Source organism: Pleurodeles waltl, chromosome 2_2, assembly GCF_031143425.1.
Source record: "Pleurodeles waltl isolate 20211129_DDA chromosome 2_2, aPleWal1.hap1.20221129, whole genome shotgun sequence".
Lineage (NCBI taxonomy): Eukaryota > Metazoa > Chordata > Amphibia > Caudata > Salamandridae > Pleurodeles > Pleurodeles waltl.
This window is the reverse complement of record NC_090439.1, coordinates 517055513-517070091: the sequence shown is the minus strand read 5'-3', so window position 1 is coordinate 517070091 and position 14579 is coordinate 517055513. Positions and strand designations below refer to the sequence as shown.

Here is a 14579-nt window from a genome sequence, read left to right as displayed (position 1 = left end):
GTGCTGATGTTTTTATGACCATACTGGAACCTAACATTGTTTTGGGGGCATTATAGTTAGCAGCAGATGTGTACCTACCTCTACTAATAACCAGCCTCCAGCATAATTGTGTTCAACGAGGTGAGTGTAGACTTGTGTTTGAATTACACCATACAATAACATGAGTTAGGATCAGTTAAAACCCATTAAATTGACTTAGAACAAAGCTTTTGATTTCAGATGTTTGCACTTTTGATTAAAACAGATTTTAATCCATTCCTTTGATTTTTCCAAATTAGTTCTATTTCTGATTTTGAAGTTTGTGTTACCCAAAACGAGGGATTCCATGGAGCTGGATCGGGATAAAATGAACAAACCTAAATTGACTGAGCTTAGGCTCCCAGTTCCAGGGGCTACCTAATAGCAACAACATCAGAAAGGCAGGGTTGCTTAGGTCCCTGAAGGCCTAAGCACAGACAGCTTCAGAGAATGGAGGGGAAGGGGAATGCAACCCTTCCAACAACCTCCTCCAGGAGGAGGAGGATGACACCCTGTCCACAACTCCCAGTAATAGATTTGTGCTCCCAGCTAGGGGAGAGAGGGAAAGCTCTACCACAGGGGGAACCAATACTGTCTCTTAAAGAGAGGAAGCTTCATACTCAGTTGGAAGCCTTAGCTAAAGAGAAGGAGAAGCTAGAGCTGGAAATGAAGAGGTGGGCAAGGAAGAAGAAAGAAGAAGTTGTGGCAGTGACAATGAAAAGAGTGCTGAGGTACCCAAGGGGGCAGGGGTAATTGCAGGCTTCCAAAGGGAAAACTTCCCATGTACACTGAGGGGGATGACATTGACAAATGGTTAACTTTATTTGAGAGGGCCCTTGAGATGAAAGAAGTCCACTAGGGTTCACTCCTGTGGGAACTAATTCACATATCTGGGAAGGATAGGCTCCTGACCCTACAGAGGGATTAAACAAAATCTTACTCCTAAATGAAGCAATGCTTAGTCAAGAAATTTGCTCTGACCCCAGAACAGTACAGGGTGAAGTTCAGGGACACCCAGAAGGTGAGCACAAAGGCCTGTGTGGACTTTGTAGACATCTTAGTGAAGGCACTAAGGGGCTGAATTTAGGGTAACCAAGTGAGTACCGACGAGGAGCTGTATAGTTAAATTCTTAAACAGCACATCTGAATTATTGTGTAGAAGAGACGTTATGCCATTATCTAATGGACTCAAAGTTGTCTGGTCCCAGGGAACTGAAGGAGGCAACTAATTAGTGGATAAAACCCAGGTTTTTAATCAACACTAGGGAGATGACCAAAAGAAAGGAGGACAAGTCCCCTCCCACGGGAGAGCCCAGGGGAAGGAAAGTCAAAAAAAGAAAGAGTCCAAGCCATGGATGAGCCAGTGGCTGATGTTTTCATACCTTGACTGAACCTAACATTGTTTTGGGGGCATCATTGCTAGTGGTATGTTGGCGCTACTCCTGCAGAGTACATAGGGCTCCATTCTAAAGAATGGATGCCCCCTTTTAACGCCTGCTTTTGAGTAGGCGTTAAAAGTGCTGTAAAAAATGGCACAAGGAAATCTCATAGACTTCCTTACACCATTTTTCCGGCTCCCCTAACGGGGTGCAATGTGGGGAAATGCATCATTGCGCCACCCTGTAAATACAGCGCAGGGATTCCGGCCTTGTTGGGTCAGATTAACGTAAAAAATAATTACATTAATGTGGCGCAATGTGGCACTAGGGCATTATAAATATGCCCCAAAGTTTAGACCAAAAGCCTAAAGTTAGTCCAAAAGTTTAACTTTACTCGCAGTAAAGTTATACTTTTGGTTTAAGTTTAGACTTTTGGTCTAAACTTAGACAAAAAAGTCTAAAGTTAGACCAAAAGTCTATCTTTACTCATAGTAAAGTGAGACTTTTAGTCTAACGTTAGACTTTTGGTCTAAACTTAGACTTTTGGTGTAAGTTTACCTCTGTGAATCAGGTCCACTGTGTCTGAATTGAACTTACTCCACTGTTTGCCCATTCAGACGGGACCTCCACCATAGCACTAGATATTCCCACAGTTTAAGGGCATTCAGTGTTTCATTAGCATTTAGTAAATGTCATAGCCTTGATTGCAGAAGAGGCGAGACACTGGTGAACATTCAGAATAAACAGGCTTGGAGACAGCAGATATCTCTGCAGTAAACCACAGCACCAACTTTACTTTCAAACGTTTGCCAAAACACCTATTTGAAGGAATGAATGAATTAATATATTTTATTGATCACCTCTTCCTTTCTTTTTCAAACAGATTACATCAACTATTAAGAAATTGCGGTTGTATACGTTTTACAGTGAACATGTGATTTTTTTACACATCATTTACCACTTTGTGAGAAAACAAACAATGCAGAGGCCTTTTCCTCTTTGTATCGTTACAAAACTAATTCACCTGATTCATGTCTGTTTGCTATGCAAACTCTCTTGTAATTTTCTGAAAATATAGCTGAACTTTGGATCCTGTACTGCACCAAGGGGGTTTTCCCTGCCTTGCATACAGAAAAGGTAAACACACTTATCTGACAGACCTTGAATTATTCTTAGATCATTATTCATTGTACTTATCCTTTGTTCAACATGTTATTAGTACATTTTTCAGATTCTCCTGATAATTACCCATAGATTGTTGCACCTGGGTGACTGACTCAAATGTATTAATGTTTTTTATTGGCATTGTGTGGCAATATGTTTCCTTCAATATAGTCGCCTCACCTTATCTATATACGTGCTTTACTAAGGGGATTGTGCATGCATTTTAAACACTGCGCGGTTGCCGCAGTTCACCTTTTCAGTTAACTTTGTTATAACTGCATAGATCTATTTTATTAGGATTGTCAAAAAGTCATGCAAAGTTCTATCTGTAATTGCATTCTAGATTTGTTTGGTTCAAAAGAAAAAAAGAAAAACTTGTTTTTGATTCTATAAAACGTGGACATATATTAAGAGTCAAGAAATTCCGAGAGCTGGTTTTGGTTTATGAAATTTTCTGCTTTATGCAACATACCCATATGTACAACTGCTGATTTCTATTTTAAAAAGTACCTGTTAAAAGAAGGTTACTCTGACACGTTTAGTAGTTTATCGATGTACTTCTACGAGCGATTTCAACACAATTAAAGACAAAATGTGGCAGATACTTAAATGTTTGCTACAGCTGCTCTTTGCGCAAGAGTTATTTAAATAAAGCATAAAAAGGTTTAAATACTACATTGAATGTGGCAGGACAGCAGTCTAAAAAGTTACAAGTTCAATGGAAAATGCCAATGTCAAATGTCAAAATCTAAGTTAATTCAAATGTAAAGCTGCTATCTTCCATTCAATGAACCCTCAGTCAGATCAATGAATTTTCACCCAAGAAAGCGTGATTCTTCTTTTAAGGAACATCTTTTCATTACCACAAAGGAATGTTGCCCAAGCTCATGCATCATATCTACAGTAGAAAACAAAATGAGGCCACACTTACAGAGCACCTCAGCAGAGGTACAGTGGGATCCAGCCTGTCAAAGTTGGCCTGCTGTGCTATGGCTCCATTTTTACTCGAGTCTAAAACTTGAAGAGGATTGGAAGGAAACTCTCTATTTTAACGTCTAAGTAATTTGGAAAATGTGTATTCAAGGAATATTTTTTCATGACTACTTACAGCTCTTGTTACAGACAGGAAACGGTCATAGCTGACCAAAACGATGCTGTATAATGATGATTGAGAAAATACATAATCCATGGCTAACCAGAGCTTGCAGGCAGTCCTGCCAAAAATCCATTTTCCATTTATAACATAGTTTACCATGTAGAGGGGCAATGAAACAGTACCTGTGAAAATAATGGCTTAATTAAAAATGCATAATCTATAAAGTCTACTAATGCCGACTAAATAGCATACGTTTTTACGAGGGCTCCAAAAGGAATTGAATTATGAGGTCAGAATCACAATCACATTTTTAGTTCATGCTTTTCATGAATACATATAAAATAATGTCAGTAGTCAGTTGTATAGAAACTGTAACCCCAGAACAGCTAAGGACAAACATAAAAAAAACACATAAGTAGCAATGTCATATTGGAGATTGTTGCCCGGTTACAGCCACATCTAGAAATTATTACCATGCAAAGCAATTCTATCCCCTTTCATGTTCAGGTGTTGTGCTCATTACACCTATTAGCCTCCGGCAGTTACCAGGGTATGATTGCTTTTGCAGGACGGGTGCCTCAAAGTGTGCTTTCACATTTCTTCAGTGTATTCCTAAATGCTATGCTGCCTTATATCCACTACCACATGTACCTACCCAGGAATGCAGAGGAAATGCAAAGTACTAAACTGCAATTTTACAAGGTTGCCAAATTGTCCCATGTTACAGGGTGCATAAATGGGACACATGTGCCTATATGCCATCGATCCCACCTTGACTATCTTTTCAAGAAGAGAAAAAATTAACATTCCCTAAATATTCAAATGGTATGTAATGCCCACCGTATAATAACTGATATTCTGTCACAATATCAAGGAAGCACCCATGACCCCTTCATGTTTAGGCACATCAGAATATGCATATGGCTGGAAAGAAGGAAGTTTCATGATGATGGATATTTATTAGGTACTGAAAAGAAATGTAAATACAGACATGTCTTTGGGGCTTCCTTGCAAATCTTTTTGCGGACTCACTCTAAAGCATGCTTTTCTTGGGATAGTGTGTATGCCCTACATACATGGATTCTTACGTTCCTCTCCCAAAATGAACAGAAACATAACATTGCAAAATGTTGCACCAGGAGTGTGATTGCGCAGACATTTGGCCTACTGAAAGCTCATTTCCAGTGCCTTCACAAGAGTGGGGCTGCATTAAAATATTCCCCAGAAATTGCATGTAAGATAGTGCAGCATTTGCCATCATGCACAATATTGCCACCAGGAGAGGCTTACACATCAAGGTTTCAGACTCGGATTCAGAGGATGAAGATCCTGGGCTACCTGTTCAGCAGCCTACGGAGCGAAGCAGTGGAGTGGAGAAAGCACAGAAACCACATTGCCAGACAATACTTTTTTAGGTTACTCATACATGATTACACAAAAAGTTAAAGCAATTGTAACACACGTTTGATGTTCCAAAGTAAAGATACCTTCCATGTCAGGTGTTTTACAATCTGTAACTTTCAAAAGAAGATGCATCATAATGTTACTATGAAAGCTGGTTACAGCACAGACAGGACAATCAACAGCAATGTAGGCCCTCACTCATCTGTGCCCCTCAATGCCTATTGTGACTATGTCCAATATGGGATGTGCCACCATGTTGAGATGCAAAAGTGCAGCTGCTACTGCAATGCAGAACATGTGCCTCTGTGGAAAAGATGGCGCTGAGTCTCACTATCAAAATGTTCTGCCCCTACCCCACTTGCAATTTGGGCAGTTTACATGGCTTTCTTTGTAGTTGTAATCTGTCTGCAGCCCCTCAATACATCCCCAATACAGTGGTCCAATTTCACCTGTAGCATCACAGTGTGCCTTGATAAGGTAGAGATGGCATGTCCTAACCTTCCTATAGACCTTGTTAAGGCATCCATACAAGCAGCACTGCTCCTCTTTCTTCTCCTTTGATTGGCATTGTTCTCTGCCATCGATAGGAACACTTTCTCTAGGGCACTTGTTGAATTGTCTGTTGGAAAATGGGTTAGTGGTAAGGGCAGGTAAGTACCTACACTTAGCAATAGGCCACTAATCTCCACTTAGATCCAGTTAGGTCTCAAAAAATTAAACCTAGCTCAACCCTTGGTAGCTTGGCAACGAGCGACAATGCTTAACTTAGGAGACAAAGCGTAAAGTACTCAAATATCACAAAACAGTAATTAAATAAGACACAGGAAACAGTTTAGAAATCCAAAACCAGTTCATAAAATTAGGAAATATTTTTAGCTTAAACATGACACCAAAATGAATATAATCGGATAAAGGGAACCGGAGATATGAATTTTTAAAGAATTAATGCTTTTTAGTACTTACAAATGAATAGCGCCAATCTGGTCGCACCTCTAACGGGGGAAAGTCAAAGTTTAAGACCAACCGCAATGGAGCCCTGCTAGGCTATAGCCCGCGGTAGGCCTCAGTGAAAAGTTTACCTTTGGACTTAGTAGTTTTTCTGAAAGATTTTCTTCATCAGGACCAAGTTGCCAGTCCAATTCGACCTCCTGGAACTCTTCCTCAGATACGCATCGCAGGGGCCCTCTGTGGAGATTTTTACCTTCGGACTTAGTCGTTTTTTCAAGATGAAAATCCACTGACCGGGGCAAACCTGAATCTTGATCCAATGCCCTCCGAGCCCTCTTTGGATACACTGCTTGGGAGGCCCCGGTCAACTTTCTACGTTTGGACTTAGTCATCTTTTTGGAGATTTTCTTCACTGGGACGAACCTGCAAGTCAAGCCGGGTCGTGGTTGAGGCAAGCCGGCTATAGTTTCTGCTGTAGGTCGGTCCCTTCATGGAGCTTTTTTCAAAAAGTTCTCCAAACATCTCCAAACTTCTGGATCTTCTCCCAGATGTTCTTTTAAGGTTATTTTGAGGTTCACAGCTCACCCCAAGGTTCCGGAAGCTCTGAGATGCTCCTTGATGGTACGTACTACAACTCCCAAAATGCACCTGGTGCAAACTCCAAATTGGCCACTGGACAGTGGTCAGCTGGTCAGTTTCTTCAGGAGTTGGTGCAGGGGACTCTGGTTAGCAATCTTTCACCCATAGCAAACAGGGAGTCCTCCTAGATCCAGTTGAAGCAAGGCAAAGTCCTTCTTGTGGTGAAGCCCACATGTGCAGCTAGTGCAGTGTCCAGGTGCATGCCAGGGGTCCAGCAGGACAGTCCTTCTTCTCCTGTAGTTCTTCCTTGTAGCGATCTGAAGTGTAGGTGCAGGTCTGGCAGTTTTATCCTTGCTCCTGGGTGAAAAGCAGGGGGGTACTGGTTCTCCAATCAGGTGCTTCCCCCTGTGATGACTACTTCCTGGGAAGTGTGGTAAAAATAAATCCCACAGAGCAACATTCTTCAAAAATCCATCATGGTTGAAAATGATTTTTGGAGGTTACCCCTGGCTGAGCCCACCCACTGGTGTGGCTAAAAATCCTAAACACACCCCTCTACTGCCCTTTCCTAATCTAATCAAAAGGGAACCTAATTGTCTGGTTTTGCAGGATGTGAGGCAGGTTCTGGGTTGCTCCAAATGTCCTTCCCTGCCTTTGAAGACCAGTTTGTCAGCCTTCCCCCTTCCTGCTTTTCCATCTGCTGAGGGAAGTTCTCCCCCAGGCACATCTCTTTGTGTTCACACCAGGCTTCTTCACACCTCATCAAGGCAGCCTGGCCAGGTTGTCAGAGGCTGAGCAATCAGAGCAGGGTTGAAGTTGGCAACTTTTTAGGTAAAATTTAAAACTATTTACCTGAACAAGTTACGGTAAATCCAACAATTGAAAGCTGTGGGATTTACAATTGATATGATACCAAACTTGAGACATCTCTCACTTAAGAGGACTTTATAAATTAAAATAAAGTCTCCCCATTCTATCCAATGGAGGCCATTCACTACAATGAGGGAAAAACAAATTTGACTGTTTTACCTCGCCAGGATTTTATATTGTCCCTGTTTACATAGCACCCAACCCTAGCGGAACATAGGGCACAAATTTGAGGTGATTTAAATGCAAAAATAAGGTAGTTTAAGACTATTGAACTACTTTTAATTCCAAAGTCAAATTTGCACGTAACTTTAATGTAAAGGCAGCCAGTAAGGCAGGCCTGCCTTTAAAATGACACTGGGCACCTCAGCAGTGGACCAATGGATGCACTACCTATGCTGGGTCCCTAAACCTACATGCCCTACCATATACTAGGGACTTATAAGTAGGTTAATGTTGCCAATTATAATTAGCCTGATTTGCATATCCACTTTACACAGAGCACTGGCCCTGGGACTGGTAAGCAGTGCCCAGGGCGCAACCAAGAGTCAGTAATCACCAGTATCTGTCCAAAACTTTTTGGTGTTACCAGGTCAAAAAGGAGGAGTTTCCTAAATTGTCCATTTTAGTGTCCGTTCTGTGCTGATTGTCTGTTAACTGATTGCCACTGTTGGACCTGGCCCTTTTACAGGGTCATTCCCCAGACTTTTTGCTTTTTGCCTCCTTATTTTTCTGACCTTTGTTGGCTGACGTTTTGACTCTGAGCACTTTTTCACTGCTAACCAGTGCTAAAGTGCATGTGCTCTCTCTTTCAAATTTGGTATGATTGGATTATACCTGATTGGCACATTTAATTTACCTTTAAATCCCTTGTAAAGTGGTATCCCTATACCCAGGGCCTGTAAATTAAATGCTACTAGTGGGCCTGCAACGCTGCTTGCACCTCCCACTGAAGTAGCCTGTCAAACCTATCTAAGGCCTGCTGGCGCAGAGCCTGTGTGCGCAGTTTTCTGCCACAGGGACCTGGCATCTAAATTTACTTGCAATGCCCAGCACTCCCCTTTTACTACATGTAAGTCACCCCTAAGGTACGCCCTAACTAGCCCTTTGGGCAGGGTGCCATCTATGTAGAAGGAAGGACATGTGCCATGTTGCGTGGCCTGTCCTGGTAGTGACAAACAGCCTAACTTGGTGTCTCACTGCTGTGAGTGCTGCCCTCTCATAGGATTGCATTGGAAATACCCTGCCTTATGTGTAAAGGGGTATTGTCTGATTTATGATGGCTAGCGGAGGCATGTTTGGTATGGTTGTGACAGTGGTAAGAAATGCTGCTTACTGGTGTAGGTGCATTTTTTATTACTATCACAGAAATGCCACTTCTAGAAAGTGCGCATTTATCTGTGCTTATGACTTTGGTGTTTTGCAGCTTGTTTCCAATTAACGTCTGGGCAGACTGACAGTTGGGGCTTTGTGCATGCTTCTCAGACAGCCGGAACACAGGGAGGGTGGAGTAAACTTGCGCTGCATTGCCTTACTCCATATCTACAAGGTCAGGAAAAGCCACAAAAAGTGGCTCTGCAAGGTCTTGTAGATATGGGTCAGCAGCCTTCACTGCTACTGAGTCTCAAAAACTGAAGTACATGCAACACAGAACGCTTGTAAATAAGGCCCTCTGTTTTCTCTCTTAGTACCCCTTCTAATCCACATTCCTCTCTCGTTCCACTGCCCATTAGGCCCCTTCTGGGCACTCTGCTCAATGTATAACACATTTAAAAGTTATATGTCCTGATTGTTGGAAAATTTGAAACTCTCACCCCGCCATGCTTACTAACAAAGCTATGACCCTGGTTGTGGCCCAAGTGATTGCCATTTGCTGAGAATGATTCTAGCATTCCATGCATCACCTTGTTGCTGTCCAGGAGTATGAGGCATCTTCAATAACTTCATACTACACTAAAAAAAATAAAAGAATCAAAAGCTAATCAGAGGGCTCCCTTCAGATCTCTTGTGGCGTATATCTCTGACAGAGTACTGAAGACAGTCAGTTTTGGTCACTGCATCAAATTTGGTCAAGGTATTTTTCATCAGTCAGCAGAATAACTGACCACCACTCCACTTTTGACATTGTATGTCTTCTGGTAGCCTCATATTCAGTTCCAAGGCAACAACAATTCCCAAAGACAAAACTTTGGACCTGATTACCACCTTGGTGGAGGGGATTACTCTGTCCCAAATGTGACATATATTCTGTCTGCCGTATTACAAATTCCATTGGATATAATGGAACTTGTAATCCGGTGGACGGGATATCCGTCACATTTGGGATGGAGTAATCCCCTCCGCCAAGGTTGTGATCAGGCCTTATGTCTCCATTCTTTGTGCTACTGTTGTTTTGCCGACACTCCACATAGTGACTCAAGTCTATGTTACTTTAAAGACTTTCCTAAGTGCTTAACTGTGGTTCAACACATCTGAGGTAACTGAACTGAAATATGAATTAGTATATTTAGAATTATCGTAAAGCATTTATTTTGTCAAAAAACACATTACTATGGATTTTACCATAGAACAAGGGTTGTATTTAATTATTAACCTGTGTCCTAATGTATATAATTTCTTGCATGCTTTTTTTACACTATTTTTTGTTGTGGTCAATATCTGTATTTGTGTGTAGCCAATGCATCTGAGTACTTATCTTTTCTTTTTTTAAGTGTAACTGGGTTTAGAAACATATGCATAATTTGTTAAGAAATCTCTGAAACTCTTGGTAAAAACTTTCTAGCAATAGTATAAACTTCAAAGTAATTACCTTTAGAGATCGAGCTTGAGTTACATGGCTGATCAACTGTTGAAAAGGAATTGACTCCATTTTGATAAGAAATGATAGGAACTAGCAACTATCATGTCAAAATAGACACAAAATATTGTTTTTGAAGCTCCAGAGAATGTTCACTGCACAAAAGTATTATTAATTTCCCGCTAGAACCCAGGTATGAGCTCTGAGTTTCAAAAAATCTGGATATGACATTTTCTCCATGTTGTCAACAGAATGAAAATGGTTCAAAATGTCTTCATGCAATCACATTGAAAACCTTAATCACAGGTTAGATTAAATATAAAAATGTAATGAAAACTAGGTATTTCCATCTGTAGTAGTTTAACAGTTCAACCCCCGCGGATCCATCTTTTGAAAGGTGTTAGACTTTTTTTCAGGGGTTCGTGGCAGTTGGTGTTGTTTTTAGTGTGGTTGTACAGCTTGCTCCAGTTTTATACTTGACTCTCCAAGGGTAGAGAGGACTACCTAACCAGGCAAGGTGCATTATCTAGGGCTTAGATCCTGGGATTTTGCAGATCAGTGGAGGGTCTTGGCACCAAATAACGATGACCTGTGTATTGTGATTCAGAGGTTAGAATCTCTGAACAACATTTTTGGGCTGACAAGATCTCAAACACCATTGCGTTGCACCTCCTCTGGGCTAGCAGAACCTGGACATATATTAATAGAGTAAATCAGACATGTAAAGGAGACCTATGGGGCAGAGCCTACTTGACAACAACGTTAGACTAATATATCTTTGAGGCAGCTTTTCATCTTAAATTGTTTTTCATTAACACAACATTAACACATAGACACACTAATGCTATTTGCAGAATTACATTATTTTTATGAACATTTAGATTGTTATTAAAATATATGCTTGAATCATCAAAGTGTATAATGCCATTAGCCATCTTGTTCAGTGACACATGAACATTTTTGTTCTAAGCAAGCTGTAGTTCTAATTGTCAAACACAATATTCTTTTTCCTACTTTACCATGTGAAGAAATGTTTTCATTTCTTTGAAATCATAAGTGAATATTTAAATGAATAGAGCATTCTGGAGACACCTGAAGTGTGTAGACAAGTCCTTGTGTTTTATCTAGGTACAAATAGTATACTTTGATGAAGGAAGAGGGAAGTTTGTTAATGAGAAAACCTTAGGAAACCTGCAGAGTATGTAATTGTGTCATCTTGGCTTAGCCTGACTGGAAGTCTTATAAGGAGTGTCTGTTGGTGTGCAATGTTAGAGTTGTGTTTTAATTTGATTTTTTCCTTGAGGTGACCCCATGTTGGCTCATCCTCCAAATCTTATGACGTTGATATAATTTGATTTGCATATTATTTGAAGCATACATATTCTGGTTTCAATTTGCTAGTGAGCTGATTTTTGCCTTCTATAAACCATTATCTGTTAATAAACCTTCATGGTTTGAAACTCAATAGTTTCTGTCCTTTTTGTGGACCCTATTGTGCTTCATATATTATTGACTTTATTTGATTTGTTGACCAAGTTCTGGTGTAAGGTCAGATCCATATCACCGAGCTTTAAGGACCCTAGAATTAGCACATAGTAAAGCACTAACAAAACTGGTAGTAGCGGATTGTTTCTGACTGGGCTCGAATGACTTAACATTTATCCTTAAACATAAAATGTTTCCAGATTCACTGTGCATTCCCAACCTCCCATGGTGCTATTTGCATTCCTGAAAGCGGCTGCAGTATCCTAGGAGTGTGAATCTGAGTAGAACAGTGTGTTTTGGGTATGCAGGGGTGATTGTGAATTGTCATGATTTGTGTTAATTGTGACTTTGATGAGTTGTCATATTTTTGAGTTATGGTGTCCAATTGCTTTCAAGAAGGCCATTGTGATGAGATAAAAAATGTGAGTGTTCTTTTGTGTCATCATTTGGACTTATTGAGATTAATTTTCCTATTGTTCAGAGCTAAGGTTTAAGTTGTGGGATTTGTCAAAAACCAAGATCCTGGGATAGGTGTATATAACTGGTATTTGACTTGTCTGTAAAGATTAAGGAGCTGGATTGTGAGGCACCATGACTACACCTAGGATAGGGACTTATTAACTTCTACTGTAAGATTGTACTAACTGAGTAGCAGTAGACTACACTAGTCAGAGTGGGTTTCCCATCAGCCAAGGACTCACTTGTGTGCTTGGTATCACCGGGAGGTTATTGCCTGTCATAATTTGCTTAAGGTAAAGGAAACAAGGATTGTTGAATTTTGTTACTATTTTTTCATTTATGCACAGTAGATCAGAGTGAAGTGAGAATCGCTGTGTGCTATGCCGTGTGGTATGTCCTTAGGTGTCATGATGAGATTTGTTGTTTAGCTTGTGTGCTGCGCTGGAATTGGTTGTTATGTCATTTGAAGAAACAATGCAATTGGTTGGTTTTGTAGAGTCGCATTGTGATTCGGTGCTTGTGTCACTGGTTACTGCAAAGTGATTTGCTGGAAAGTGTCAGTCATTTCATTTGGTAAGTACAAATTTTGTTAACATTTTGTGAGTTGTAAAGATCAAGTTATTTAAAAAAAATAAAGGCTATGTTAAGAAACAATGATGAACCCTGTTTATCAAGGTTAGGATGCATCTCCAGGAAGACATGGAAGCGAGAAGGTCCTGAGAGGGAGGTGGGGGTGACAAGAGGGAGCCTGAGAGTGACAGTCACATGGATGGTGATTTCTCAATGACCTCCATACAATGTTGTCCCTCAACCTACAGTGCAACATCAACAGCAGTTGGGAAACACAAGAGAGGGAACGGAACCCATCGAAGGGTAAATGGGTCAGTTGAGCAGGGCCCCCCTGAGGGAGGTTTATCCTTTCACTTTTCGGTCCATCGTTGGAGGTCTCCAGTACATCTGTTGTTACTACAAGTTTAGTTGCAGACTCACATTATCTGGAAGCCCCTAATACATCAGTTTTCACTACAGCTTTAGCTACAGAATTATACTCTTAGAAGAGTCTCCCACTAAAGACATTAAGGTAAAGCAGACTTTGAGGACCTAATAAGGGGCACTCTTGATCTGGAATTCATGAATAGATAATGAGTCTAAACTTTTCTTTTTAAGTAGAAAGGCTGCAAAAGCTGCATGTCAGATTGATAGAGCTGGCTTATGTGCTTGGGAATGATCTGACCAAAAATTAACACCTGTGGAAACATTTCAGGATTCTGATGAAGGATAATGAATTAAAGAAAATGAGAAGGGCAAGTTTGAAAAATGCATGTTAAGAAGTTGGTAGAATGGATTACAAAGTGGGGGGAAAGTAAAAAAAATAATATATAAACCGATGGTTAATGCAGGAAGGGAATGAGAAGAAACAGTCAAGAGGAACAGGAAGGACACGAGAGAGAGCTAATGTGACTCAGAGGCTAGAGAATTCTTGCTGAGAGAGATGCTCAGAGAGGCATTCAATTTTCATTCACAGATCAGTTTCTGAGGTTGAAAGAGTATCCTAAACATTTGTACACTATGTTGGAAAGGATTGTGATAATATGGAAAGTGCTTTGGGTAAACTTGAAAATGTTTTTTGAAATTTTGGTCCCCAGAATTTGTGAACAGAATATAAAGTGGCCACCGGGTGGCCCAACAATGAGCTGCACCCAGACAAATGTACGTCATAAACACGTTTTAGCAGATAATTGTACATTTTAAAACCAAGGTCCTGCAGAAAATGATTGATTTGCCTGAAAATAACCAGAACTTCTGAAGGGTTCAAGAAATCAGTAAATGCCTTTTATGAGAAGTTGACACAATTCTTCAGATATCATATTGGTGTGAAAAATCTAAAAAGAGAGAACCTTTGTGAATTGTCTCAGTTCGTACTTGGTTTGTGTCCAGAAATTTGTTCCCATATATAGCAGAATAGGATTTGTTGGCAGTCTTTGGGTGAGATCCTTTGAGAAATATTTACAAAGAACTGGTACGCCAAAATTGGCAGCGCTGCATCAGTTCAGAAATGTAAGGACTCATCGCATTTACAAAAATACAGAGCATCCCTGTGTTTCCCCTGTGCCGTAGCTAAATTAGCTGCCTAGCGCCAACGCAGCCACCCTTGCACCATGGTGCAAGGATGGCTGCATTGCCGGGGAGATTGTTTTTGTGCAGGAAGGACCAACTTTCTGTACAAAAACAATCTTCAATGCTGATTTGCTCTTTCTATATGTGCTACAGAATGTAGCACACATAAATGGAGCAAAACACAAGGAGAAATGAAAGCATTTCTCCTCGTTGCACCATGCTAATGCCACCCCTGGAGTGGCGTAAAATTTTGGTGCTGCCACAG

The 14579-nt window shown here is 40.6% G+C and overlaps 1 protein-coding gene across 1 annotated transcript in view; it reads right to left on the bottom strand.

Moving 5' to 3' along the window:
* The window catches only part of LOC138276544 (histamine H3 receptor-like), a 143167-nt gene that overhangs the window by 95161 nt on the left and 33427 nt on the right, over positions 1–14579 (bottom strand). The window contains exon 3 of the mRNA XM_069219202.1: positions 3670–3839. Within this exon, the coding sequence (XP_069075303.1) occupies positions 3670–3839 (170 nt within the window). The remainder of the gene's footprint in view (positions 1–3669; positions 3840–14579) is intronic.